This window comes from Plectropomus leopardus, chromosome 7 (assembly GCF_008729295.1).
Source record: "Plectropomus leopardus isolate mb chromosome 7, YSFRI_Pleo_2.0, whole genome shotgun sequence".
Classification (NCBI taxonomy): Eukaryota; Metazoa; Chordata; class Actinopteri; order Perciformes; family Serranidae; genus Plectropomus; species Plectropomus leopardus.
The window spans coordinates 26,899,582-26,927,142 of record NC_056469.1 but is presented as its reverse complement, the minus strand read 5'-3'; the positions used below and the strand labels follow the sequence as shown (position 1 = coordinate 26,927,142).

The window sequence follows — 27,561 nt, the reverse complement described above, 5'->3', positions numbered from 1 at the left end:
ACTAAAGCTGTGGAAAAAAACGAAATGATTTATAGCTCTCGATAAATGTCTAATCAGAACTGAAGACATAGCAACGGCCCGCTCTTCATAGCAACTGTCTACTGCTCGGAAATATCAGGTCTTACTGCAGCTAACTAGCTAGCTCCATTAACTGCCAGTACCTCAGCTTACTTAGCAATGGCGGTCTCACCTGTCAAGAAGTGACGTTCGTCCTCCTCCTCTTGTCCCTGGCCTGTAACGTTACTCCGCTGGTATCATCCTGGTCCTGTCCATTCTGTCCAAACCGTCCAAACTCTGTCCTTGTCTCCGTTTGAAGTTAGCTTTGCCGGCTCCGTTAGCAATATCCATGACCTGCCGGGAGGTCTTCTGCTAACGAAGAGTTTCGACGCTATCGGTATTTTTAAATAAGTGTATTTTTTTCTTTTTTCTCGAGCCTTTTTGTGCTCCAACTTTTCGGTTTGGGTTCCTTTTTCCATTTCTTTTGTGTTTTTCTTTTAATTATTAGGCCACTCTTTCTGCCTTATTCACTTCTTTCCTGCTTGACTTTTGACATTATGTGATGGACCGATCCACCTGAAGCTGTGGGGGGAGGTACGGCCAGTACCACTGCATCTGCTTTACGTAGGTAGAGTATTTACATATTTGGGGCAGTGTAACTCCTTATCAGTATTTTCTCCATATGCCAATATTTGGTATGAGTGTGATTATTTGACAATGCACAAAAATAACGATGTAAAAAAACCAGTGTTGCTAGTAATCACTGACATATGCTAGACTGTGATCATTTAAAAGTAATACTTAACATGTATCTTAAAAATATTGCACTAGAATGGTTAATTTTATTTTTTTTCATCTAAAAACAGTGGAATCATGACATAAAAGCTGGCATTTAAAGGGTTATAATTCTGAAAATTAATGAATATTTGATATTTTTGGTTAGGACTGAAGTTGGTTTGAAAAATTAACTTAATGAAAGTAGAAAATAATGTTAATGTATCATATCTATCATTTTATTTTATTTACATTTTTTTTTAAAAAGGGTAATATTAAAGTTGGAACTTAGAGTTAAAATGCCTGACTTAACAGCAGAAATATTTGTGTTTGAATGAATTTCCCCATTCATGAAAATTGTTCAGGGGTTGAGTTTTTAGAGCTCACTTGTTTAAACCAACCTCATTTGTGCTTGAATACACATAATTACCAGCATGGCTGCTTTGAGTGACAGGTGGGTTCAATCTGTGGACAAGCTGCCATCATGGCAACAATGCTGGTTAGGTAACAAAACCATGGCGTAACCCCAGATTCACAGAGTATAGGCGTAACTGTGGTTATCTCTGCGCTGTTTTGGTGTGTTTTCAGTTAATGAAGGTTAATAAACATATTGGTCGCCTAATAAAAGTCTTGTTCAGCATTTGATTGTACAAACGGCTGTCAATCATGGCAATCAATCTTTTGTAAGATTTAATATCTCATTTAAACCGAACAAATCATGAAAATAAACACTTGAACAAACATCAGGGGGATGAGAACTACCTTCAGAGCCAGAAACCTTCTTTGGGAAAAAGTTATTTGGTGTGTACTTTGAGTTTTTAGTTTGTCCTATGTCTATTCAGTAACATGAAGGGGCGGGTCTTAGGACCTGTAATGCAGTCAGTCGAGATCGAATAACCTCATTTTGGGGGAGCTGTCACATCTTTATATACAGTCTGTGGTTGTAAAAAATGATCCCAAGGAGTCAGAGGCTCAGTTTCCGGTAAGTAAATTTTGTTTTAATGGTTTTAAGCTTGTTTTTTTTTTTGGTTTTTTTTTGCTAGCATTAGTATTATTACAGTTAACCACAGCTGTAAATGCACTGTGCTAACCAAGCTAGCAGCTAGAATTAGGGTTAGCGCCACACTCTTGTCCAAATATTGTCACTTCTGGCAACAAAAATCCAAGATGGCAACATCCAAAATGCCAAACTTGATGCTTCAAAATGGGAAACAACAAACTAATGGGTAATGCTATGGTGGCTATGACCATTAGCCTATTTTATATGGTGTATGGTCTTTATGTTAAGCTAAGCTAACTGCCTTCTTGCTATAGCTTCATACTTTATGGACAGACTTTTGAGAGAAATCAATGTTCTTACCACGCAAGACAATAAAAGTGACTCCCAAAATGTTAGGCAGTATGTTTTATCTTTATAATGTTGTGACCACCTTAAGAGAAATGTAGCTTAATGTAGCTTCAGCACTGTACAGGGATGTCAGCAGAAATTTTAGAGAGCCCTAAAATTGTCTGCAGAGATACCATGAGAGCTTAATCATAAAATATGTATGTATCTATGTTTATATGTGCAGGGCATGTATATTTGATTGTAGCAGGTGTTTTACTGTGCTGCTGTGATACTACACAATTCAGTGTGGCGATAAACAGAGATACAACACAGGGAGACTAAGGAGAAATGATAGCAGGGAGGACAGGAGGCAAAGGAGGAGTGCTCATTAAAAAAGTTGCATGCCCGCTGTAACAGAGAGAGATGGAGAGAGAGGCAGAGGCAGAGGAGACAGGTAGCCCACTAGAGACAGAGAGGCAAAATAGCAGAGCCAGGTAGCACCGATCGCAGAACAGAGAAAGTTTGCATTGGAAATGGGAGGATAAGGCGAAGAGAAGAGGAAGAAGAGAGAGCGATAGAGACAGAGAGGGGATTAAATGGACAGCTCATGAGAGAAGTGGAAGGACTGGAGAAGACAGAGGGATTCCCCGATGGCATCTCATCTCACTCTCTTTCTTGCTCTCCTTCTCCCCTATTTCCCTCCTTTTTTCTCCCAATAAATCATTCTGACTTCTCCTTAACCAACTCATTCCCAGCAGGCGGCAAGAAAACTGTAACAATCTTTCTCCTATCTGCTATCTCTCTCTTTTTCTCACTCCCTCCTCCTGTCTCTTTGCCTGTCTGGCCTGTTCCTACACGCACACACACACACACACACACACAGACACACACTCACACCTCAGATGCACAGTTTGTGGCAGTGCAGGTGACAGAGGGGGGCAAATTACTGAACATTTTTACCCCGTCGCTGCAGAACAGGTCTGATATAATATATAATTGCAGCCACATCACACTCGCAGGAAAATAGCTCTAATTCTATGATACGATAATTGCTTAAGTAAATTTTTAACGGGAAATTTAATTTATGGGGCAATTTGCAAAATAAAACAGCAAGTCATTTCTGCCTTATCAAAACTTAAAGGTGAAGTGTGAAAGATTTAGGAGGGTTTGGTGGCGTCTAGCGGTGAACTGCAGGTTTCAATCAGCTAAAACTTCTCCTGGTATGAATTCCTTCAGTGTGTTGATGGTTTTTACCGTGAAATGAATTATCTGCAGTGGTCTCTTCCTCTCCAAAACAAACAGACCAGGTGATTAAAAGTGGTAGAAACACTGAATAAAGCAGTTTGACGTTACAAATCAGTTTATCTCTTGTGCTGCTTGCCTGCCACATGCTATTATGTTCTCACTATTTCTGATCCAGATGTTCAGGAGATTTTTACCGTAAGACGAATTATCCACAGAGTACTCCTCTTATTCAAAACAAATGGACCTGTTGATGTAAACTGGCAAAAATACTGAATTAAGCAGTTCCATATTACATATCAGTGTTTCACCGATGCTCTTTGACATGTTGCTGCAGGTGGCTCGTCCACCACATGCTAATGCGTGCTCGCCTTTTAACTTAAGATCTATAGGTTCAGGAGGTTTTTGCTGGAAGCTGAATTATCCGTAGAGGTCTCGGCCACCCTAAAACAAAGGGACCCAGTGATTAAAACCAGTAAAAACACTGAATAAAGCAGTTTCACATTACAAATCAATGTAACTCTGGTGCTGCTCACTGCAGATGGATCTGACCACAGTGGCTAATGCAAAATGCAGCAATCCTAAAAACACAATTGTTTTTGGTTCGGTCGTTCTGTATACTGTGGAAACATGGAGGTGCAAAATGGCAATCTCCATAAACAAGGACCCGCTCCCTGTCCCACTGGGCAATTTAACGTTAAAAATATGTTTAATAAATGTTAACGCGAGGGTATGCAGTACTTTTGTGAAATATATTTGTTTTTATGTATTTTTATCTAACCTATTTAATAATTATTTTAAAATATGGTCCATATTCAGGCCGTGGAGCGATGTAGCTGATCGCGATCTATAACAGGGCTAATGTTTTGGACAATGCTGATGTCTGTTGCTCAGTGGGTAGATGTAAACAGCATATTCTAAGATAACAAAAACAAAACAATTCTTATTGTCAGGAAATTATACACTAAAGAAAACACACTTATGATATTATATTCCATTTCAGCCAATATATTCCCTAAATCCTGCACACTGGACCTTAAAAGTCAGTATAATATCACTGTGAACCTTCAGTATAACAGCTCGTATATTTTCTTTATGGTGGATGGATTACGTGAGAGGACATGCGCGTGTATATGTGTGCGCGTGAGCATGCTGTAGCTATAAGAGGATTGTGCATGATAATAGTACTGTATTAGACTGATTTACAGTGTCTGGCGGTGGATCTAAACAAGGAGGGGTGTCGGTGGTGGAGAATATGTGCTCGCGTGAGTTTATGGGTGTTTTTTAAGCTTCTGTAATAAAAATGCACAAAGTGTGTGTGTGTGTGTGTGTGTGTGTGTGTGGCTGGAGAGCACTAGGAGGTTTGAAAAATGGGCTGCAGATGGTGGCTGCAGACGTTTGTGGCATAGAGGGGGGGATTCAAAGCTTTCTACTTTTACACCGGCACTGGAGGTCGAATAGTTGTCACAAAAAAAAGAAAAAACTTTAAGTCGCAGCAGCAGTGATGCCTGATGTGCGGCGACTCGGCCACAATATTGGAGGAATGCGCTTTTGTCGCTCGCAGGGGGTGGAGTTAGAAAGTGAACGAGTGCTGCCTACCAAACAGAGAGAGGAGGAGAAGGAGGAGAGAGAGAGAAAGGAGAGAGACGGGTGGGCAGGCTGCTCACCGTAAACGATGGTTGTCGGATAGAGTCTTGGAAGACCTCATGAAACTGACTGCTTGAATTGTTTGCAGGCGATTATAGAGCTCAGGCGTGCTTTGCATCTCGCGGATCCTTGGAGGGGAGAAAAAGCTGCAGCGGAGGAAGAACAGTTTACAAAAAAAAGAGGAGGACTTTAATAATATCTAGGTGCATTTTTTCTCCACTGTTAATCTCCCTTTTCACGTCAGCAGCAACACTTTCCCAGCGGACTGGACCGTTTCATGCCCGGAAGAAGACCGACCTCCCGCTTGGACCCGACGCCGGCCTCCCTCACTCCTCTGACGGGCTCCGAAGCAGCACTTCCCGGTGAGAAGAGAGGACCAAAAGGGGACTCATAAGGACTTCCACAAACCTCCAAAAGGATTTGTTGGAGAGGGTGGGAGGGTTGTTTCGCAGTCTGGTTTACTGGGGGAGGGGGGGAGGTTTTAGCCACACCACAATAGACTTTTACAACAGTTATTAACCACAGCAAGTCTTTATATCCGTTTGTATGCATGCATGAAGCTTTTGTTTCCCCCCTCTCCCCGTCTGTTAGGCATTTGCTGGGATGTTTGAGTCGCGTTGTTTGGTGGGGTGAAGGGACCGAGAGAGTGGCCGGAGAGACCGAAAAGGGGGACGGAGGAGGCCGAGAGAGGAGCCGAGAGCATGGCTCTGGTAGCGCTGTCTCTCTGGGTGCTAACGAGTCTCACCTGGGCGGACGTGGTCCCGGTGTCAGCCAACAGGCACTCCGTTTACTGGAACAGCTCCAACATACAGTAAGACGCCTTCATTTCTCTATCAGTGTGTGAGTGTGTATGCTATTGATCTCTCTATTCTCCACCTGTTCAAGAAAAACACCTCCTGATTTGCTCTCTTAGGGCTGCCCATGACACTTCAGTGCTGTTTTGAGCTTAAATGTGTCCTTCTAATGCTTTATCAGGGTTGCAGCAGTTCCTCCAGTGTCTCCCTGTCCTTTATAAGAATTTAGATCCACAAAAGCTACTCAAACAGGCCTCTCATGTTTCTCTGTATGGTGAAGCTATTTTTGAGTCTCTGTCAGACCCCTACTGTGAAGTCAAGGTGGCTCCAAACCATCTTTTCAGCACCTTTTGCACAAATAGTCGTACATATTTAGTTCCTGTCAATTTTTCTGTTTAACCAATTCAATTTTATTTATAAAGTCCATTATTACAAATCACAATTTGCATTAGAGGGCATTACAGCATTCCTCTGTCCTTGGACCCTCACAGCGGACAAGGAAAAACTCGCCCCAAAATACCTCTTTAACGGTTAAAAATGGTAGAAACCTCAGGAAGAGCAGCTGAGGAGGTATCCCTCTTCCAGGACGGACAAAATTGCAATAGATGTAGTGTTTACAGGAAAGATCAACATACTAAAATTACAGTAATATATGACAAAATGTTACATAGGAAAGAGAGAGAGAGGGAGAGTCAGCCCCCCCCCCTCTTCTCTACCTTCAGCCTTGCAGGAAGAAAAAGGAGAATCACATGTTATTCTCCCTCCTCTGTCTCCGTCATGTGGCTCTCCCCTCTCAGTCTTTCAGGGCTCTTTCTCTGTCTTCTCCTCTATCTGGTTCAATTAGGAGCACTTCTTCATCCTGACCCCATTGTGTTGTAGCAGTGTCACTATTCAATCTCTCCCTCTCGCTCACTCTCCAACTTGCTCTCTCCTTCTATCCCTCTCTAACCCCCTTTCTTGTTTACACTCAGACCGTTGGCCTTTTTGTTATCCTCCTAATCCCTCGCTCCTCGCCCCTATCTCAATTCAAGTGAAACCCTTTTTTTTTTTTTACACTCTCTTTTTTCTTGAAAGCTGCCTTTTTAATACTGTCCTCGTGAGTCCATGGCTCTGCTGCTGGATCCTTAAGAATGTAGCGTCAGTCTGCTGCAACACACTGTTGGCTTATCTCTCTTCCCAAGATTCACTGTAAAATCTTGTATATTTGTGTCGTATTGGCTGCGTTTCCACATCCTAATCTGTATGCTCCTTCTCTTCAGTCCAAAATATGCACATCAAATGTTTTTTATTTGCGACTGAGTGCCAAATTAACATGAAATATTTCCAAGATGTCATTTTAGGAAGCTAATTTGGCAAGCTGTGTGATCTAATTTATTTAGATTTTCTCGATAATGTCGCAAAAATGATGCAACAATCAACCTCAATTTCAGGTCTCAGAGGTGCCCAAGAGCGCATGTCACACACTAACACACACCTTCCTTTTTCGCTCTCCATCTTGCAGTGAATCCTGTCTATGTGTGAGCACTGTTTCCGCTGTCGGGCGGCCCTTAAAACATCTCAGGTTGTTGTATTTACATCTTCAGCAGAATTTAGTGGACCCCAAAGATGAGCAGCCAGATATACAGCGGCTCACATTTTTACAAGGGCGCTTATTAAAGGCGTAAACAAAATGAAATCTCAGAAAATACGCTGTTGTTTTTGCAGGAGGGGGATCAATGATTCTGTCGGCCGACAATAACTCTAGGCCAATGATTTTAGTTTACAGCGTGGAATAAAAGTACGAGGGGCAAGCGAATTTATGCCTCGACAACAGAATTACTATACATGAAGTACTGCGTAAAGTAATAGGAGCGGAAAACATTATGATATTGGCTGTGGTTTGATGCTGTAAACAATATTAGTTTTCCTGAATGCGAGAAAATAATTTTACCCGCATATTTTGGAGAAACTAATATTGCGTGCACAGTTGCTGCTAATGCATTTTAGCTGATGTATTTCTCTCAATCTGGAGGACGCTCATCTCCAATTTCGATACTTTTTTTTTTTTTTTTACAATTTGATAATAAATGGTAATGAAATTCCACCTTCAGTTTCTATGTAAGAGACAGAAGTTGATTTAGATAAAATGTGAGGGGGAAAAACGCTTCAAGGCATGAAGGAAAGGGAAAGAAGTGAACCCGGCACCTCGGTGCAATCAGCTCGACGTAACATGAGCAGCTTTGACCTTGGTGAAATGTATATTTAATTAAGTAATTTGTCAGCTGCCTTTTGTATATACAAGACTGTTTGTAAAGGGAAAAAAGGCAGTATCTGATTTTTCTGACAAAGCAGTGGGAGTACTACAGCAGTCTGGAGCAGCCTAACCTTTAACCTGACTGTCCAGGACCTGAGTACTGCAGAGCCCTGCAGTCTCTCTCTCCCTCCACACATTCACTGCCAATACGCTTTTCATCCCAGCGGCAGAATATTCTTAGCCCCTGCAGTGTGAGTCTTAGAGTGTGTGTCTTTTATAAAAGACTGTGGTTAATTAAAGAACACTGCATCTCAGTGGACCTGCCTCATCCCTGATCTTCCCATCTCTGCCTCTCTCTCTTCTCTCTTCCTCAGTGCACACATACACAATGACAATGTGTAAGCAGCGAGTGGGGATAACTTTTTTCAATTCAGCCTACTTATTGAATTAGGAGACAAAGGGGGCCACGGACAGTGACACACAAAAGACAGATAAACTGCAGGATAACCTGTCTAATCCAGCCTTTCATACACTTCCTAGCCATTTTTCAACGGCGCAGATCCCATTCCTCGGCATTTATTCTAATCTCTGCACTCAACACCACAACATCCCACATTTTGTAGGGTTGGCTGGCGTGTCTCTAGCCGTTGGCAATCGGCCTCTCTGGAGTTTCTCTAACTCACAGTGCAGTGTGGAGGTTTAGAAGGCCAATAATAAGCTGTAGTATAGCTGTCAGTTTGAGTGGTAAACACATTGTAAAGCCTCAGGACCCCGCAGTTTCTCAACCAGCTTCTGACCCCGAGCCACTCATCAACCACGAGAGACAGGCTGAGACTGTTACCAAGGATTAACTGCTTCGCACACACACATGTGCACGCTTGTACATTTTTACATTTAACTATGATTGCGCGAGTCCACACAAACAACATATACGCACGTCTCTGCTGTGTACTTTTTTAACTTCCAGAAGATGGATCATTTCCTGCATTCGTGTATTGCACAATGGCTGTTGCCACCACCTATCAGTCACTTGTCACTGATATCCCTGGGCATGAGTGTGTGTGCGATGGTGTGCGTTTTAGTGTGTGCGAGAACTCGTGTATGTGTGTGTTTACCCCGTTACAGATGTCTCTGTTCGTCGATGGGTGACCGAAACAAAAACAAATCCATCAGTCCGTTAAATCACACATTATCTTCCACCACCTGGCAATTAACCACCGCTGTGAGTGTGAGTGTGTGTGCGTGCGCGTGCACACATATATGTGTGTAATCTAATAACACAGGAGTTAACTGGTTTGCATAATAGATATCTGGTGATATCTCTTAATTTATCAGTTGTGTATTTCAGAAGCGATTAGGTTGAACAAACGCATAAGCATTTCTAGACAGTAGCTGTGTGTGTGTGTGTGTGTTTGCATATGTGTATCAATGACATTGTCACCTCAACGCATGCCACTGGAATGAAGCCAGCTATCGCAAGCAGAATTTGCCTCTCATATGAATGCACATGCGTACGTGTGGTAATCGATGCCGAGGTGGAACTTGTTTTATATTCATCCAGCTCGTCAGAGTGTGCAGAGACACGTCACGCAGGGCAGGAGAGAAATAATGCAAGAATATGAGAAGAGGGAGACAGTGAGAGAGAGAGAGAGAGAGAGAGAGAGATGCTATAGGACTGGTTAGAGGAGAGAAGTCAGGAGTAATACAGACAGATTTGGGTTTTGAATTGTAATAGAGCAGGGGGAGGAGGGTCATCATAATAATGGTAATAATGCTCGGCCAGTGCCCTGATCTACACATTAGACATCATAACACAGGCCCAGTTTATGTGTGTGTGTGTGTGTGTGTGTATGTGTGTGTGTGTGTGTGTGTGTGTGTGAGAGAAACAGACGAGAGGATTAGGCAGGCCAATCAACCATCCCCTTGACAGCAGCACAAAACTATCTGTCTCCCAGCCCCACTTAGGACAACAACATTTACATTTATGAATATCTGCACAAAGGAGAGCATTACTCACTCACTATCACAAGGCGCACGGCCCGTCTGTGTGTGTGTGCCATGTGTGTGTACAGCCCATTCGTCATTTGCGCCGCTATGTCAGCTACCACTGTGATGTGTGTTTGTGCACATGCAAAAATAAAACCGCACACACAGGCTCAGTGATCATCATAATATCTAATATATAGACACAGTGATTAGGCTGTTCATTAGGAAGGAATATTAAGGCCACGTTGTGTACGGGTGAATGGATTCTGGTTTGGCGACGTGTGGGTGTTAAAGTGTGTGTGTGGCGTGCAGACACCGGCATAGAGACGTCATTAATTAAAAGCAATAGGGAACACCTGTGTGATGGATGACTACTGTTCGCATAATAAGATCCAGTGGTCCTTTCTCTCTCTCACTCGTGCTGTTGCTCTCTATGTGTGTGCGTAGGAGTAAATACATTTTTCTGATTGGATGGGGATTGTCTGGTAGGTGAGCCAAGCAATAAGGGACATGTACACAAAAGGAAGGGAAAGAAATGAATTATTTTCTCGTCCTCTATCTGTTTTTTCTTTTTTTACCTCTTTGGGGATGAGCTAGATTTCAGGAGTGTGCTCCCACCTCTCTGTTCTTCTCTCATCCTCCAGTTGCCTGATGGGAAAGCACTCTTGGGGTGGTGGTATTTTGGGAACTGTGTGGTTTAATGTGAATGTTGTGAGAGCTCTGTCAAATTAACTTGGACTAAATCTTTCCAGTGCAAGGAAATGTGTCGCCTTTCTTTGTTGTCTGCTTTTCCTTCACCTCAACCACACTTTCATTTCCCCCCCTTCTCGTCTCCTCTCTTTTTACACACTTTGAGATTTTGACCAAAGCCACCCTCAAACACACCTCCTTGCAGATCCTATAAATTTACACACACACATAAAACGCTCGCATTGATCTTGAGAAAAAGACAAGCCTGAAATATTCAGCCCACCCCAGTTTTTCTACATCTCTTGATTGGCTCTTTCATTTCCTCAAACACTGTCCCGCTTACATGATCGACTAATCGGAAGCATTGCTGTGAAAATGGAGTATTGATGTTCGGCGTCAGCGCTTGCTCCGTCTCGGATCAAACGCAAACCGGTCACTGTAATGGTATGGATTCAAAGGAAGTGGGTTCTTAGGGATTTTAGGGATGTAATTCTGCTAAAACCAAGCTTATGTGTGAGTCGGACCAAGCTGAGCAATTCTGACCCAGCCTGCCACAAAGTAAGGGTCTTATAGTTGTAAATGCTTGGTCCAGGATTGGTATTGATTTAACTGACTGTTGATTCCATGCTGGTGGCTCAGCAGTTAGCAAAGATGCTTTGCAGGCTGTATTTATCTAGACTTTCACAGTTGTGTAAAGAAATTGCACTGAATGGTTGTCCAGAACTCAAAACACACCTACCTCAGAGTTGTTTTGTCAGTGAAGTTTTCAACACAAACAGAGCGAGGAAAAGATGTAATGATTAACAGCCATCATAATCATAAAGGTAAATTAATGGTAATTATAAAGTTAATATATAATTAACTAGTGATGTCCCAGTCACCAGCTTTTCGGCGTCAAAAATTCAAAAAGAAATATGCGCAATTAATTGAATCTTTGACAGAGTATAACATGAGACCGTAAGTCTGATAGTATCATCAACCATAATAGTTATAGAAAAGAATACTTTCCATTTCCTTTTCTACATAGAGATTGCACTATATCGCCCGCTAGAAAGTCCACTCTTCACACTGCCTTTGCATTTTATCCAACATCAAATATCAGCTTGTTGGAGCTTTCAAAACTCAATGTTTTCCCAATTTGCTGAGATTTATGAGGGCTGTTATTCTTCTTAGAGTTAGCTGGTAACTGCTGCTAGCCCTGTGTTGTGTGTTGCAGGCATAACGTCAATCCCTGCCCACAGTACCACCCTGTTGGCTGACCCTTTTACATTTCGATTCCACATTTGTAGCTCTTATTTAGTATGGTGAGGCGGCACAACAGCACAATGTTCTTGCCTTGAACAGGCAGTGTAAAAGGAGCTCAAGACGGCAAAACTGGTACCAACCGTTTACAGGTGATTTGCCAAGCTTGTTCTAGATCCGCGCTATGGCAGTTTTTGATCTTTATCTGACTCACTGACAGAAGATGACAGCGAATTGGAGTCACAAAACTATCTCTAAGTTTAAATGTCCTTGTTTGAAAAGAACTAATAAAATGTGTTCATATATATATATTTGGACGCTGATATGGATGTTAAAAAAAACAGTTGAATCCGCAAGGCATGCGCTTCAGCCCCAAGCTTAACACATTCAGAACAGTGGCCAGATGATGCTGGTACAGTTGATGCAGGAAAAATAAAATACAGAAAATAGCATTACTGCTAGAGTTTCCCACAGGTTGAGAATTTATTTTTGGTAGTCAACCTCGAGGGAGGTGGAGGTGTAGCGTGGTGGGCTGCAGTGAATTCACAAGAGCTGCACATGAATGCTGTGTTCTGGCAGACTTTTCAGTCAGTGCTCGATTCGTTCAAATTTCCACACAGATTTGAACAGGAAGGAATAATAAATACAGAAAATGAAAAAAATCTGTGTGAGTGGGCCACCCAAGTAAATTTTATGCATGGGAAATGTTGACTGTTAAAGTCAATAAAGGCTAAAACATGCTTGATAAACATGACACACAAATTATAATTGCTTGCACCATTTAACACCGCATGCCTTTTTTTTTCTTTTTGTAAGAAGTCTTTTTTTTTTTTTTTTAATTTGTGCATCGGTTAAAATAATGTGTTTGACTTTGCTGTCAGCCTGTTTTTGTGGTCTAAGCACGTCTGTGTGTCATTTGGGTAAAACATCAAGGATAATGCATGCAGAACCAATATGTGTTGATAATGTGATATGGATTCACTTGGAATGTGTCCTTATCAATGCTCGGGACCAGTGATTTATGTGATTCATGACACTATCAAATCAGAGAAAGCCACAAATTTACGCAATTTTGAGGAAAGTGTATGTTATCAGAGCTTTGAGATTCAGACAGTGCATTCACAGTTGTTATGTCCCTTGTAATTGCTATATTTATTTGCTTTCAATAAAGTTTGAATGACATGTTTGGATGGAGCAATATTTCCCCAGACAAAATCAAAATGTTGAATAGAGTCGCTATCTTTGAATATCTTTGAGAATGACGTTTGTTGCTTGAATCAAATTTTCTGTTTTCCACATCTGCTGAAACGTGCATGTTTATCATATCATTTGCCACCTGCTGGGAACCCCTAATAGCTCTGAGCAGCTCTGCAGCTCAGCTAAATCCCGGAGCAGACAGGGTGACTTTTCTCACTTAAAAAGCTGATAAAATGGCTTTATCGTTATGTCCTAAAAGGATAGCTAAATGTGCATCGCTCCCTTGAGCCAGTTAGGACCAGTTTCTTAATCAGAGATGCTTGATAGATATGGTTTCATTTTGGTCCTTGTGTGCGTGGGTTTCCACCTGCTTCCAACAACATGTCATCAGTTAGACCGGACAGACTAAATTACCCAAAGGTGTGACTGGTACTGTGACTGATTGCTCTTCTTGCTGTTTGTTGTGTAGAGGCCACTGTATACGTTTCAGAAGTGCTGTCTGGACAGTCTGAAAATGATGAAAAGCTCCTTTCAGGTGTTCAGATAATGTGTACCCAAGTCACCCAATTATTGTAAGTTTCCAAAACCAACAAGCTGGCTGCTACACCTGCGTCCCGGCCAGGTGTGCACAGGTGTGAAAATGGGGTTGAGCTCCAAATGTGGTGCAAATTCTGCCGCGATCGATTCCATGTTTGCAGCAGCAGAGAGGCTGTGTGCTTTTGGAGGAAGGTCAGGAGGACTGGAACCAAAGATTTGCGAGGAGATGAAATCGTTTCAGAAGGTTGCAGGGAAAGGTTGCAGCGGTGTGAACTGGCCTCTCTCAGCTCAGCCCTGCTGATGTATACTTCCTATTGAGATGTACGACTTAGCAATTCTGCTCATTCTAATAGTATACATGAAATGAGTAGTGGTGTAATATAAAATTACTCTGTAGTGGTAATATTTTTAAATGGGGGAAAATGGTCAGTCGAATTGTTCTACCCCTGAAATCTCAAATAAAGATATTATAATGGAGTATCAAAATATGCTTTCCATATTCTTACATTACACTTCCTCCTATTTGTAATCATTTTTCAATCGGGCAACAAGATTTTTGATTTGCACAACATGGACGCGTTTTTCAACAGGGCATCATAAATCTACAAAACACTGCCTGACGGTGTTTCCTGCAGCTCAGCTTATCAAGACGCCCGTGGCTGAATTCGGAACGTTAGACTAATTATATATTTCAACAGCCAATCAGTTTTTAGTGAAGTCAGCTGGTCAAGTCAGTTACAAACAGTCAGTGGACAGCGTGTTTGCTTGCTGTAACATTTTCAGGCAACAGACCAACGTCTCCACCGAACTGCCGACCCGCTGACCCGAAAAGTATTCTTACAGTCTACTTGTAGCTCACCTGAAAAGCTGGAAGTTAGATTTGAAGTACAGACAGTCGTTGCTGTGGAGGCGATACACTGTCTCGTTTAGTGTCATCGGTGTAAACTAGAGTTTCGATCGGGCCCAAAAAAATCAGACCTGACCTGACATGAACCCATGTAGAACCCATGCACGAAGCACAGCAGCATTTTAGGCCTGACCCCAATTAAAAGCCCGTACTTCCACCGTAATTTTTTCACATTAAAACATCTATTCCAATCATAAGTTAACTAAAGTCTTTTCCGTGCAGTAATGACATTTGTGACGAGGGCTGCGTTTGTGAATAGCCACTCTGAGCACCAGAGCGCCCTCTGGCACAAACCGGACCATTTGTAAATTTCAGTCACTGTTGTAAAATTGCGTTTGGGTCAGAGCAACACACTCTCGGAGCAGCTGAACGACAGGCATAGTGACAGTGAGATACAGAACACTTTAACACCAAGAACCCAACCAAATTCAAGCCCAGGGAAATGTTGACAAATTATATATTGGGGGGTCGGGTCTGGCCCAGTCTGGATCAGACAGAGGATCAAAGCTCTATAGTGTAAACTGGCAGGTGTTTACAAAATTGCAGACCAGGACATGGGAAGTTGCTTCAACTTAAATGTTGTCTGGAATGTTTGGACTTAACAGTTAAAGAACAGAGATCCATTTTGTATTGCGGTTAAGTGACTTTTGATCGCACTGAGCACGCAGGAGCTCACACAAACTCAAACACATCAATACTGACTTCTCCATCGGAGATTTCGGGATGTTTGGTGGCCTGTGTTCACTGCTCTGAATAACGTGGAGGTAATCCAGGGACACCGTCTGTATGAGGAGTGTAAGGGTATAGAAAAGAAATGCAGAGCGCACAAATGAGACTGAATAGTGACAGTAAAGTGACTAAACGGATCTTTTTAGGATGCTGAATTCTCAAAAATCACACAGCAATAACTAGAGGAGCTGTGTCAGAGTCCCGCAGTGTTTGTGCTGATTTAAGTTACAACGCTGCCGTCTGAGGCGGATGAATTGCTTTCTTTTCCTTGACAGCCAAATTATTGAATGACCGTCTTCCCTCGTTATCTGTATCTGTTTTAGGCAAAACGCAAGCCGAAACAAGAATTTATCTTTCCCACCCATGTGTTAAATTTGAACAAATTGTCCACAGAGAACAAAATCCCACAACAATGGGCTGGAGGCAATACATGACACACACACACACATGCGCACACACACACACATACACACACACACACACACACACACACACACTCGATGTTGTTGATATTAACATTATTTTCTGAGCCGACGCCTAAGCTCCAGCAGTGTAATCAGGTGCTAATAACAAGGCTGTGATGTTTACAAGCTGTTTCAAAGCGCTTTATGTATCTGTGTGTGTGTGTGTGTGTGTGTGTGTGTGAGTATACTCTATGTGATGTCTACTCTATTCCTCGCCAGCGCTCTTGGGGCTTTGTGGAGAGGGGGGTGTACTAATAATGTAGACTGTCAGCTCTTGCACACACACACACACACACGCACACACACCAGATGCTCATATGGTGTGTTTGTGATGTGGCTAATGGTAGCAGCGTAGTGGCAGTGTGAAGCCATATGCTGAGCCTGATCACAACAGAGCAGAGTGGTCTAGCGTTAATAAACTCTACCGACATGACAATTAGGAATCCGCCACATAAAGACAATACGGTCGCATGTGAAAATGCAGCTGTTTTCATCAAACCCACTGGGGAAGCAACTGTCGGCGGTGAGGACGGGACGGAGGAGCAGCAGGGAGGAGAGCCGCTGCATTTACAGCAGCGGCGTCTATTGTTGCTGTTCGCTGGGCAGAAATGATGCTTATTGTTGAGCTTTGATTATGAATGTTGTTATCGGCTCATCGAGTCGTAAACAACTTCAGTGGTTTACTTTGAAGGCAGCTTCTCTGTTACAGGTTTTCATAAGAAACAATTACGCCGAGATATGAGAAAGTCCTGATTGAGGAGGTTTGATATAGCAGCCAGAGGAGAGGGGAAAAAGGCAAGGCAGGGTCCTCACTTCAACAAACTGCAGAGGACACAGAATTATGCTTATTCCATCCACAGAGAGAGCGCGGCGGAGAGGGAGAGTGTCTTTAATTGAGGTTTTATCCATTTAAGCTGTCACTAAGAGGCCAACTCTGAAACCTTTTAACCACTCTCCTCTCAGTAATGACACAAATCAGAGAGGAAATGTGTTTGTGTCTGAGCGGCGGTACGGATGTGTGCGGGTGCGCGTGCGCCGGCGCGTGTCGGCGTTCGTGAAGCAGGAGGGTAATTATGCGGAAATTGGGAAATGGCTAAGTGAATTATGACCTTGTTTCAGCAGAAGGCTTTAATCAGTCCCAGCCAGGCCAGGGAGGGAGGCAGAAATGTTCGCTACACAAGCACTCCTGCTCCTGATGGCAACAGCAAACCAGTCAGTAAAGCTGTCAACCAGTTTCACGTGTCAGTGGAAACCAGACGGTCAACCAATAATTTATACGGTGACGGGCATATTCAGAAAACTATTGGCAGAAAATTCATGTATGCTCATGGAGGCTAAAATGGTCTCAGAGTTAAACTTGTTATTGTTTTGGTCTTCCAGTGTGTGTTCTGCCTACATGTGGGGTTGTGTGTGTGGGGTTTGGCAATAATCCAAAATCATTATACAGTTAACTGACTTTCAGTGTAATTATATTGTAGAAAAAAGATTGTTAGACTGCAATCAACAATTATTTATATCATCAATGAATCTAAAGGTTATTTTCTCCATTCATTGATTAATACGTTATATAAAATCTCAGAAAAAATTTGAAAAAATGGACAGTTGCCAACTTCTCATAGCCCAAGGTGACATCTTCACATTTCTTTGTCTAACCAACAACTCAAAACCCCTAAATATTCAGTGTACAATGATTTAAAATCATGCAGTCATATGTATATGTTCCTATATTTTTATTGTGATCATTGTGTGTCTATAAATTTCTCATGCTGCTGTCTTGGTCAGGTCTCCCTTGAAAAAGAGATTGATGATTTTAATGGGGCTTATCTGGTTAAATATGGGTTAAAATCTTTTTAAAAAATTGCAAATGGTCAGAATGGTTGGCAGTTGTCCTTTCCACTACTAGTAGATTAGTCGACTAATTGTTGCAGCTCTAGCACGAGTTATTCAGTGTTTCTGGATCTGCCGACAGTTGTCTGCAGATTTTGTCCTACTCCTAAAGTGCAAAACAAAATAAAACTTTAAAACTTTGTGGCCTGGTACACATTTACCTACATGTGGTCTGTTTACTGCAGGAAGCTTCAAGGTCGCTCGAAAGATGTGTTGCAAATCATCAGATCAGGTATAAAATATATGAAGGTACTTTTGTCTTGATAGTCTTTTCTGGGGGTTTCATTATGTACGCTAATTGTACATTTAGACAAGCGCATGCACTTACTTCATTGTAAGGGAACAAATTGTCTTGCAGTTGATCAATCTTAAATGTGCAAAGAAAAGAGGAGCATGAGTGAGTTGAAAACAAAAAGCAGCCCACTGGACACATGAAAGTAGCAGCTCATCGTGTAATTTTGTCGACCGCTTGCAGGTGGTGTTGCACGAAGCAAAGCAGAATTTGAAATGCTTTGGCCCAGCGCACACACACTTGTGATCGATGTCAGTGCAACATGTCATTTTGGTCTCAAACTGGCTGTGTTGCCTGTGAAAACATGCTCATTTTAATTTTGTTGTAGCACTTTTCAGCCATCAATGTTCATGTGTGTGGGTGCACATGACTGCTAATGTGTAGATGGCGAGTGTGTTCGCTTGTTCATGTATGAATAGCTCCCGCTGTGCAGATGTGTGTATGGTCAGCAGCACTGCTGTGTGTCAGTGTGTCTCTGAGTGCCTCTGTTGGTTCTGGTCTGGCTGTCTATTTCTGTCAGCGTTGGATCGATGGCGTCCTACAGACACTGCACTCCTCTCCTGGATGTTTCAGCCTGTTCCTCCTCTCTCTCTCTCTTTCTCTCTCTGCTGCTCTGCCCTCCCCTTCCTCCCTCTGCCTCTCCGTCTCTCCCGCTGCCTCTCCTGTTGGCTCGGCTTCTCGGCATCACTTCTTCCTCTCCTCGTCATTGTCCTCCTCTGCATCACCGTACTACTCTCGAGTCTCTCTTCAGATCAGACAATGAGCCCTCAGTGTGAGTTTGTGTGTGTGTGTGTGTGTGTGTGTGTGTGTGTGTGTGTGTGTATTTTCAGAAAAATTCTTGCAGCTTCTTTATGAGGGATTCCTGTTCTTGGCTTCACATTTTGGCCAGTTTGTGTTGGCGTGCTGAATGCCAATAAAATGCTGCAGCTAAAATCATTTTTTTAGTTATTTGTACGTCTTTGTGAAGCCTGTGTGTGAGCGCAGTGTCTGAAACAATTAGCCGATAAATGTATAAGTCAGTGTATAGAAACCTAATTTCCAATGATTTTGATCAAGAATCAATAAACCCTTTCAAGGAAAATGCCATATTCATTGATCCAAGCTTCTCCGATGTGAAGATTAGTTGCTTTCTTTAGTTTGATATTGTTAAAAATGTCCAATGAGTTGGGATTTTGGACAAAACGAGCTATTTTAAGACATCATCTTTGGCTGTTGGAAATTGAGATGGGCTTTTTTCCACCAAACACTTAATCAGCTGATTGAAAAGAGATTAGTAGATAATGACGATATTCATCATTTGCAGCTTTACTGTGAGCACAAGTCGGTGATAAGGACAAAATGTTCTATCATGGTATACTAGTTGAAACAATGAGTTAATTAATGGATTAGTAAATCAGCAACAACTTTTTTTGATTGCATGATATATTGTGTAAGTCAGTTATTGGGCTGAAATGCCAAACAGAGGGTTCTTAAATGTGAGATCTGTTAATGTCTCAATCAAAATGGATGAATTTTTGATGGCCAGACAGGACACACATGAATTATTGAGAGATTTATTGACAATAAAAATAATCCTGTCTTGCAGCCTTTAAATGCTAATTTTAAATGAAATTCTGTTGAAAGAACCAAAAAATCCCACACACAGTCAATCACTTGTACCTTACCATTGGCGGATATAAAGGTATTCCCGAGAAGCAGCTTTTATGTGTTTTTTGTGATCTTGGTGTTGTGGAGGATTGATTTCACTTTGTGTTTAATTACTCCATGTGCACTGACTTGAGGAATCATTGGTTTGAAAAAATTAAGTTGAGACAAAAAATGCATGAAAACTAAGACAGAAAACATTTTATCTTGGGATGGATTATCTTGAGAAAATCAAATGTTGCAATATTTTTGACCAAATACCTCTTATCGATTGTGACAATATTGTCGGTATTGTCGAGTAAAGGCAAATAATAGAGCAGCTAGAACGGTCTGGTGAGTTTAGAAAATGACATCACTTCACCGTAACACAGCCTTTAAAACGATATGCAAAATGTAAGATGATATTTAGTTTAATATCATGATATTGATATAATACCGATAAATTGTCCAGCCATAATTTTTCCATCATAATAACACCATTTTGTTTTACAAATGTTATGCTTTGACACATTTGTGGAACTATATATCATGACTGGTCATGTGACCATGTTGGTTGTTGTTGTCTACTGTCTACTGTCAGCTCATATGGGCTGGGCTCTGTGTGGACGAGGACACTAAAATAATAATAATTTTTAAAAAATTTAAAAATCAAAATCAAAGATCCTGTACTTGCTTTAATAAAGACATTTCAGTTTCAGTCATCAGACCCTCATCAGGCACAATTCAAGTCTGTGAGCATTGCTAATGAAGCGAGTTCAAGGGATCAACAGGGGATGCATTTGTCGATACAATTTTCTGGCTTGCAAGAACTTTGCAGTAATTGTTACCCACTGAAAAGTCATCTGAGAAATCATTTATAAATGAAACAGCCAAATGGGAAAGTCTGTTTTTGTCTCAGCCACTGAATTAAATACCTGACAAATCCAGATAGTTCATCAGTGCTCTGCAAAAATCCAATACTTCCATAAAGCAGCCCTAGTCATTGATTTGCAACCTTGCCTGCAATGGCAATTGACACATTCCTATTGACTGGAGGTATATATTATTATACTGTACTGCACAGTACAGTATATTATTTGCGAGGTGTAGTGCATGTGTTTTTGACCATTGGTGTGCAATTTATTTATTTTTTTATGTGCACATGCATTAACATGAAGGACAGCTGTGTCTTTGTGCAGACATGTGTGCACGCCGAACAGACACAATGGTTCTCAATGAAGGCAGATAGAAAGAGGATGGCTGAGAGCGAGAGATGCTGGCTGGCCTCAGTGCTCACACCCACGCTGTCTGTAGGCTCTTGCTTTCCCTTCCTACGCTCTGAGGCACGGCAATGTGCTAGCACTGCTGTAGTAAGGCCACACATATGAATGAGTGTTTACTACCTCTTTCAGCCAACTTCTCTCTCCAGTTGGACAATCATTTTTTAATGAAAGTGCAGGGCGGCTGCTAGAGGTGGGTACGTATGCTGTCTTTATTTCACTTGTATTGTAGGGAGGGCGAATGTGTGTAGAGGATAGCAGGGGGGTGGTGGAGGATGTGGGGGTTGCAGGGTTGTTGTAATGAATGTTCTGCAGTTAAAAAGAATTCTGTGTCACTTCCCGGGAGAGAGAGAAATAAAGGTGGTGGAGGGGGGAGAGGGAGATGTGGGAGGAGATGCTGAGAAATAGGATGTGTTGTGTTGATGGAGCAGAGTTCTTCGCAGCCAGGCAAACTCTCCTCCCATCCTAGTATGTGCGTATATGTGTATGTGTGTGTGTATGAGTGTGTGTGGGGTGCCGAAAGAAAGCGCGGAAGACGGCATGTGAATGCCCCACAGCCTACAAGCATACCACCCACACACATTACCCACATGTATTAGACCCATACATATGCATACTTTTCGCTCTCTTCTTCTCTTTCCATTTTTCCCTTCTGTTTTTACCCCCCTTCCATACGTGCACACACACAATCTCTCACTAACGCACACACACGTGCAGGGAAAACTCGTTTCACAGGGACCATCTCTGTCATTACCTCCCACAGCTTCCTCAAGGGAGTACATTGTTATTTTCTTCCAGCCCTGATCAAATAAAGTGGAGCAAAGAGAGAACACACACACACTCCTCCGCGCACGAACATATAGGATAACACACACCGTATACTCCTATGTTTGCTAAACCGTGATTGAATAAAACACAGAATGATGACACCCATCCGCCCACTTGTTTTGTGTGTTGTCGCTCACACCACACACGCTGAGTGTTTTACCCCCTTGAGGTGAAAAGTAAATCCAAGCATATGTATTGCATCACGGGGTGCAATTTTCTACAGTATCAGTTCAGATAATCAAAGGCTCCATGACACTCTCCTCTTAGAGCGGAGAGGTCTGCAGAGATAGGAGGCGATGGGCAGACCAGTTAAAACTCGGCATCAGCCATATCGGTGGGCCTCTGTTGTTGCTGGAGAGGAAGAAAAAAAAGACAGAGAGAGCACACAACAAGAAAGACCAGACAGAGAAAAAGAAAATCATTGATGGAGGGTGAAGGGGAAAGAGGGGAGGGCACCGAAGAATAGAGAAAGGAGGGCCCTGCAGAACAGTACTGCCAAAACTGAGGTCAATTGTGATGAAAATGACCGTTCACATGACCACAATAGCGGCTGAGTGACAGCACTAAAGCGGCATGGACGGGCTTATCCTGATCACTCAGGGCCTTGACTGGGGAAATCACAATGCCCTGGAGATCTGTCCTTTTTGGGCTTGGAGGATCACAGAGTGCCCACGGTCCCAAGCTTTGGCCCTGAAATGTCCCTGACATTACCATATCAATGCCGCCCCGGCTATTCCGCCAAGGAGCAGGGCGGCTAGCGATAGTGCCTCCCGGTTAGCATCGCCCTGTGCCTTCACAGGGCTATTCAGCGGGGAGTCAATGCTAACTCAATGCTAAGTGTGAATGGGAAGAAGTGTAAGCTCACTCCTTTAGCGTGAACCCATGTCTGGCGGTCCATTCATGGCGGTGTTTGTGTGTATTTATGAGTGTCTCTGTGTCGTTTTCACTCTTTATCTCTGTGACCCACTTTATTTTTCACATTTTAAGATGTTCTCATGTATATCTGTACCTCTGTACGCTGTTGATGCTAATAAAACTGTGTCCGTAGCATAAAGTATTACATTTCTGCCAAAAGTTGGCATTGATTTGCTATTCTTAACTTTCGAATGATAATTTTTAGTATTGTATTTTGGCTACATTCCTCTTCAGCTGCTTGACAACATGTAATATTTGAATTCTTTTTAAGCACTTGGCCTCTGTTATTAAATGCATGAAACAGTTTTTCTCTTTTTTTTTTTATTTAATCGAAAAACAACATTCCCCAGTCGCCCAATAAAACTGGGCAAACAGTAACTGATAAGAAATCATGGTACGTGCCTGAAAACTCCAGAGGAGCTGTTAAATTGACCTTGTTGTAAGATTATTTTCTCAACTGCAATGTCCAGAATTGAAACCCAACAGGGAAGAAAAGTGCTTAAAGTGCTCCAAAAATGGAAGATCTACAGTTCCATGACAAATGGGCAAACTCCGCCTGGACTGGGTTGTACCAACTCCCCCTAAATCCATGACTGGGTTTTTGTGTTGAGTCTTTAAGATGTTTTTATTAATGCCTAGTTAGTTTGAAGCTAGTGATTTATTACATTTGTAAAGCAGTGTTGTACCCACTTAAAGGTTCTTTATGTGACTTTCAGAGCATTAATAAAGCAGCAAACTGCTATTTTGCTATGAAAAGATACAGTGAATCAAAGGCGTCTTGAGCAGAGAATGATGTCATGCTACCTCTGTATGTGTTATAATCTGAGCTTCTCTGTGGTTGGTTTTGGTTAGCCGGTTCGGCTCCCCACTGGTGCGCTGGTGAGTTCTTTGCACTGCAATCATAGGGCACCTACCGTTAATATTTGTACAGTTTCATCACGCAAGCGTAGCAACAACCCTCCGGTTCCCTCCTGGTTAACACCGCTGACTCTGTCAGCACTGTCACTGTTGTTTAGTGCTGTTTACACAGTTAGCACTGTTAGCTGCTAGCTGCTAGCTCAGCCACCTCCATATGCAGACAACTTAAATGTATGGCCAAACTCTGTAGCACAAAACAGGAGGTAACTGCAACATCGTGAGCTGTAACATTATTTACAAAATACACTATTTAACTTTGCTGCCAGTCCTTTATAAATGGTAACTTTATTAATATATGCATACATGTGGATATATATGTGTTGGTAACACTTATAGAGTTTGAAATGAACAGGAAGTTATCAAGTATGTATTTTTGGGGAACTGTTATTTAAAATCTTCCTATTATCAATATAAAACCACATTTTAATCAAGTGTTTTGTCAGACACATTGACCATATGCCAATAACTTTTATCTAAAAGCGTTATACTCTTACCAGCTGTGTCAGATATTTAATTAATCCTGGCAGATGTAACCTGCTGATCATGATGACATGATTTTGAAAGCTACTAAGCAGCTACTTCATGGACCTTGTGGTGAGATGTTTTGGTATTAGTATCCATGTATCTCCTTTTATATCTATTCTCCACAACCTGGTACAGCTCCCCTCGCAAAACTAGTAAAACAGCAGCGCTGACGGTGTGTAAGAGAAGAGAGTATGGTGTGAGAAGAGCTTACAGCCTCCCTGTGATATCTGTATATCACGTGCCACTCACAGTAGATGGCCTTTGATATCATTACGGTGCAATTAGAGGTATTAGCAGGTAAGAGTACAAGCCACAATGCAGTGTTAACCTCATTATTACGCGATGGGGAGGAAATGGATGATCTGGAGAAGAAGGGTCGGTTTTTAAATGATGCAGAAGGGACGGAGGATGAGTGAGAGAGCGGAAGGAAGGAAGAAGGGAGAAAATCGATGGCTAAAAGTAAAGGATGGGAAACTAAAAGGGCAGTGAAGAGAGGAAGACAGGTGAGATATTGGCCGTAGACTTCTTGCTTTGTCATTGGAAATCAGAGCCGTAGGGCAGGACGCAGTTTGATTTTGTTGTTCTTGTTTTAATCTGTCAGTCAAAGCACACACACACTCACACACACACACACACACACACACACACAGATGGATAGCCTCCAGTCTGCCACTGAGTATCGGCAGAGAGCTGAGAGGTTATCATGCGTTGTCAGGTGCCAGACTGACTCTTGGTAGCAGGTTTGTCATTTGTAATTAGAGAGTAACGGAGAGCTGGCTTGTTTTTTCTCACCTCGCTCTCCTATTCTCTGGCTGAAGGCTGTCTCTGGGTATCGACAGACAAGTGATGGGACACACACACACACACACACACACACACAAATACATGCACTGACACACGTTTGATGAGCCAAGTTTGATTCCATTAAGTGGAGTTTGTCAGTTAGTCGGTGAAGTGTTGGGGCGAATGCTGATTGCCAGACAGCGAATCCCACGGAGCTAAACAGGATCTGAAGCAGCCTGTTCAAGACACTCACAACACCGAGGGTGACTGAGCAGTGGCAGGCCTAACTATGATTATTTTATGTCAGTCACATACACACACACACACACACACACACACACACACACACACACACACAGCCTATCTGGTGTTGTATGGCTATGTGGTCACGGTCCATGCGGCTCCGAGTTCTGGTCACGGTTAAAAAGGCTTCCTTCTGGAGAGGAGGGGGGAGTTGAGTCTTAAGACGGGAGAAGGAGATGTGGAGGAGGGTGGGAGGGAATAAGAGGAGCAGGAGATAATAGGAGAGGGCTAACAGTGGGGGTTGGAGGGCCGGGATGGACCAAAAGAGGGAGTGAAAAGGGGAAGATAGAGGCTGAAGGTGGGTTTTTCCGAGTATGAAAGCCTGCGTGCCTCCATTCCTGTGCCATTGATGTATTCTAATGCTAAGTGTGTAAGGCTGGGCCTCGACTGGTCTCTGGGAGAGACGAGCCTTTGATAGGCACAACCGAGCTCTGGGACAGATCCCTCGCATGCCATTCATATGCATATCTGTGTGTGTGTGTGTGTGTGTGTGTGTGTGTGTGTGCATGTACACACTGGTGTTTTTTTTGCCATTTAAGTAACTGTTTTTTAGCCATTTGCGCCACTGGTAGATTGGTCTCATTTCCATATCAATGTGAGAATGTTTTAGACTGTTTAGAGCACAGTGCACCCTAATCCTAAATTACCCCCTAGGACTATGTTGCTGGATGTTTTTATGATCAGGCATCCTATGATTCTGTGTGGAAGGAGCTCGAGCATGCAGCGTCTCGTGTGTGGCCGCGATGCATCGGACCACATCTGATCACGTAATTGGCCATCTGCAGAAGAGGGCAGAGTGCAGAATCTCAAAGATGACTACATTTCACCAGCCTGTTCGGGAGATATGTCTCTGTGTGTGTGTGTGTGTGTGTGTGTGTGTGTGTGTGTGTGTGTGTGTGTGTGTGTGTACTTGCTACATAGTAGCCCTTTTTACACAGAGAATGCGCTATAGAGTGCCCCAGGGTTGAAGTTTTTCTGTAGGCCAACCCAGAAGCTTATAAATTTAAATTTATAAAGGTTTATGATACTTACGCATTTTGTTCAGCAAGTTAATCTTCACAAATGAACACTCCTGTCAGGAATTTTGAAGCCTAGATGCAATAGCCAGAAGGAAAAAGCTGATGTTAGGCAATAAATGAACTACACTACAGTCGCGTAAAGCCGCGTTCAGCTTGATGACGTTCTATAGTCTCATTTAGACACTTGTAAGCAACTACTTTTCTTAAAACACATAAAAGCTTCAAAGTTCACGAGTGGGGTATTTACTGAGGTATTTTTGTGTCCAAGAGCAAGTCCCTTTTTTGTGCCTCCTTTGCCTGTGTACGCAGAACCAAATGGCAGCGGCTTCCCTCCGTTACAGTATGCGATTTTAAATTGCGTCTGGTATTGCCAAACTAAAAGAGGTCTGACAGGTGACATAAAACATACACATTGTCAGCCCTTTCTAAACAGTAACAATCACATAACACAGCAATTACAATCATTTGCATTCTCTGTCATATGGCGGCCGATCTCGTCCTATGGTCAGAGTATAAGGAATCCCCGGACCTCACTCTTTTCCCAGGTTGCAGCCATTTACGGGCACTGTTCTTCTTCTTTGAGTTAGATGCTTTTAAAATCTACTGCGGTGGGCCACCAACATGACAGGACATCAGACATCAAAATGTCACGTTGGTCCTGCAAATGGTCCCAGCTTATCGGCTGTCCTGTTTATGAAAAACACAAACCCTTTTTACACAGCACTATAGAGTCACTACAAAGTCCCTTCTTTATGTCTCCTTTGCATTTTTCACATTGAACCAAATGACTGCAGCATCATTTTGTTCCAGTTTGTGATTATACACTGCATCCTGGCAACCCGCAATCAAGAGGCATGACGACGTGACATGTAACACAGCGTCAGCCTCTAGTGCGACATATAATATATGCGTCGACAGGGCTTTCTTAACACTAACAAAGGCATAATATGTCAGTCACCATCATTTACTGTCTCTGTTGAGGGCAGCTGATCCTGTCCTCTGCTCGGAGGGTAAGGAGCCCCCAAATCTCACAGTTCCCCCAGTTCACGGACATTTACGACCAATGTTCTTCTTTTAATTAGCTGCTAATTGTTAACAGCTGCTTTAAATCCCCCAAAATGTGGCCACCAATTTAATAGGTAATCAAAATGTCACGACTCTGCACCCATGGCCACATCTTTCCAGCATCACATTTTACACAGACCTCATATCGGCGCTGTTGCTACCTCCGATCCTGGCTCAGAGGCGAGGCAACTCTGCCCCCCCTATTCCGCGATCGTACCTTATAGGCCAAATGCAGGCAGCATAATGGCGTGACCTTTCCACCTTGAACCAACAGTGTAAAGTCAGTGCTCTTACAACCCTCCGTTTGGGGCTTAAAGGCGAAACTTCTGTCTTTCCATCCCGCTGTCGTACCTTTCA

The 27,561-nt window shown here is 42.5% G+C and overlaps 1 protein-coding gene across 1 annotated transcript in view; it reads left to right on the top strand.

Annotated features, from left to right (window-relative positions):
* The first annotated feature begins 4,986 nt into the window (after positions 1-4,986).
* efna3b (ephrin-A3b) overlaps positions 4,987-27,561 on the top strand; it is a 72,781-nt gene continuing 50,206 nt past the window's right edge. Inside the window, exons 1-2 of the mRNA XM_042490685.1 lie at positions 4,987-5,349; positions 5,579-5,798. Coding sequence (XP_042346619.1) covers positions 5,689-5,798 — 110 coding nt within the window. The 5' untranslated portion in view covers positions 4,987-5,349; positions 5,579-5,688. The remainder of the gene's footprint in view (positions 5,350-5,578; positions 5,799-27,561) is intronic.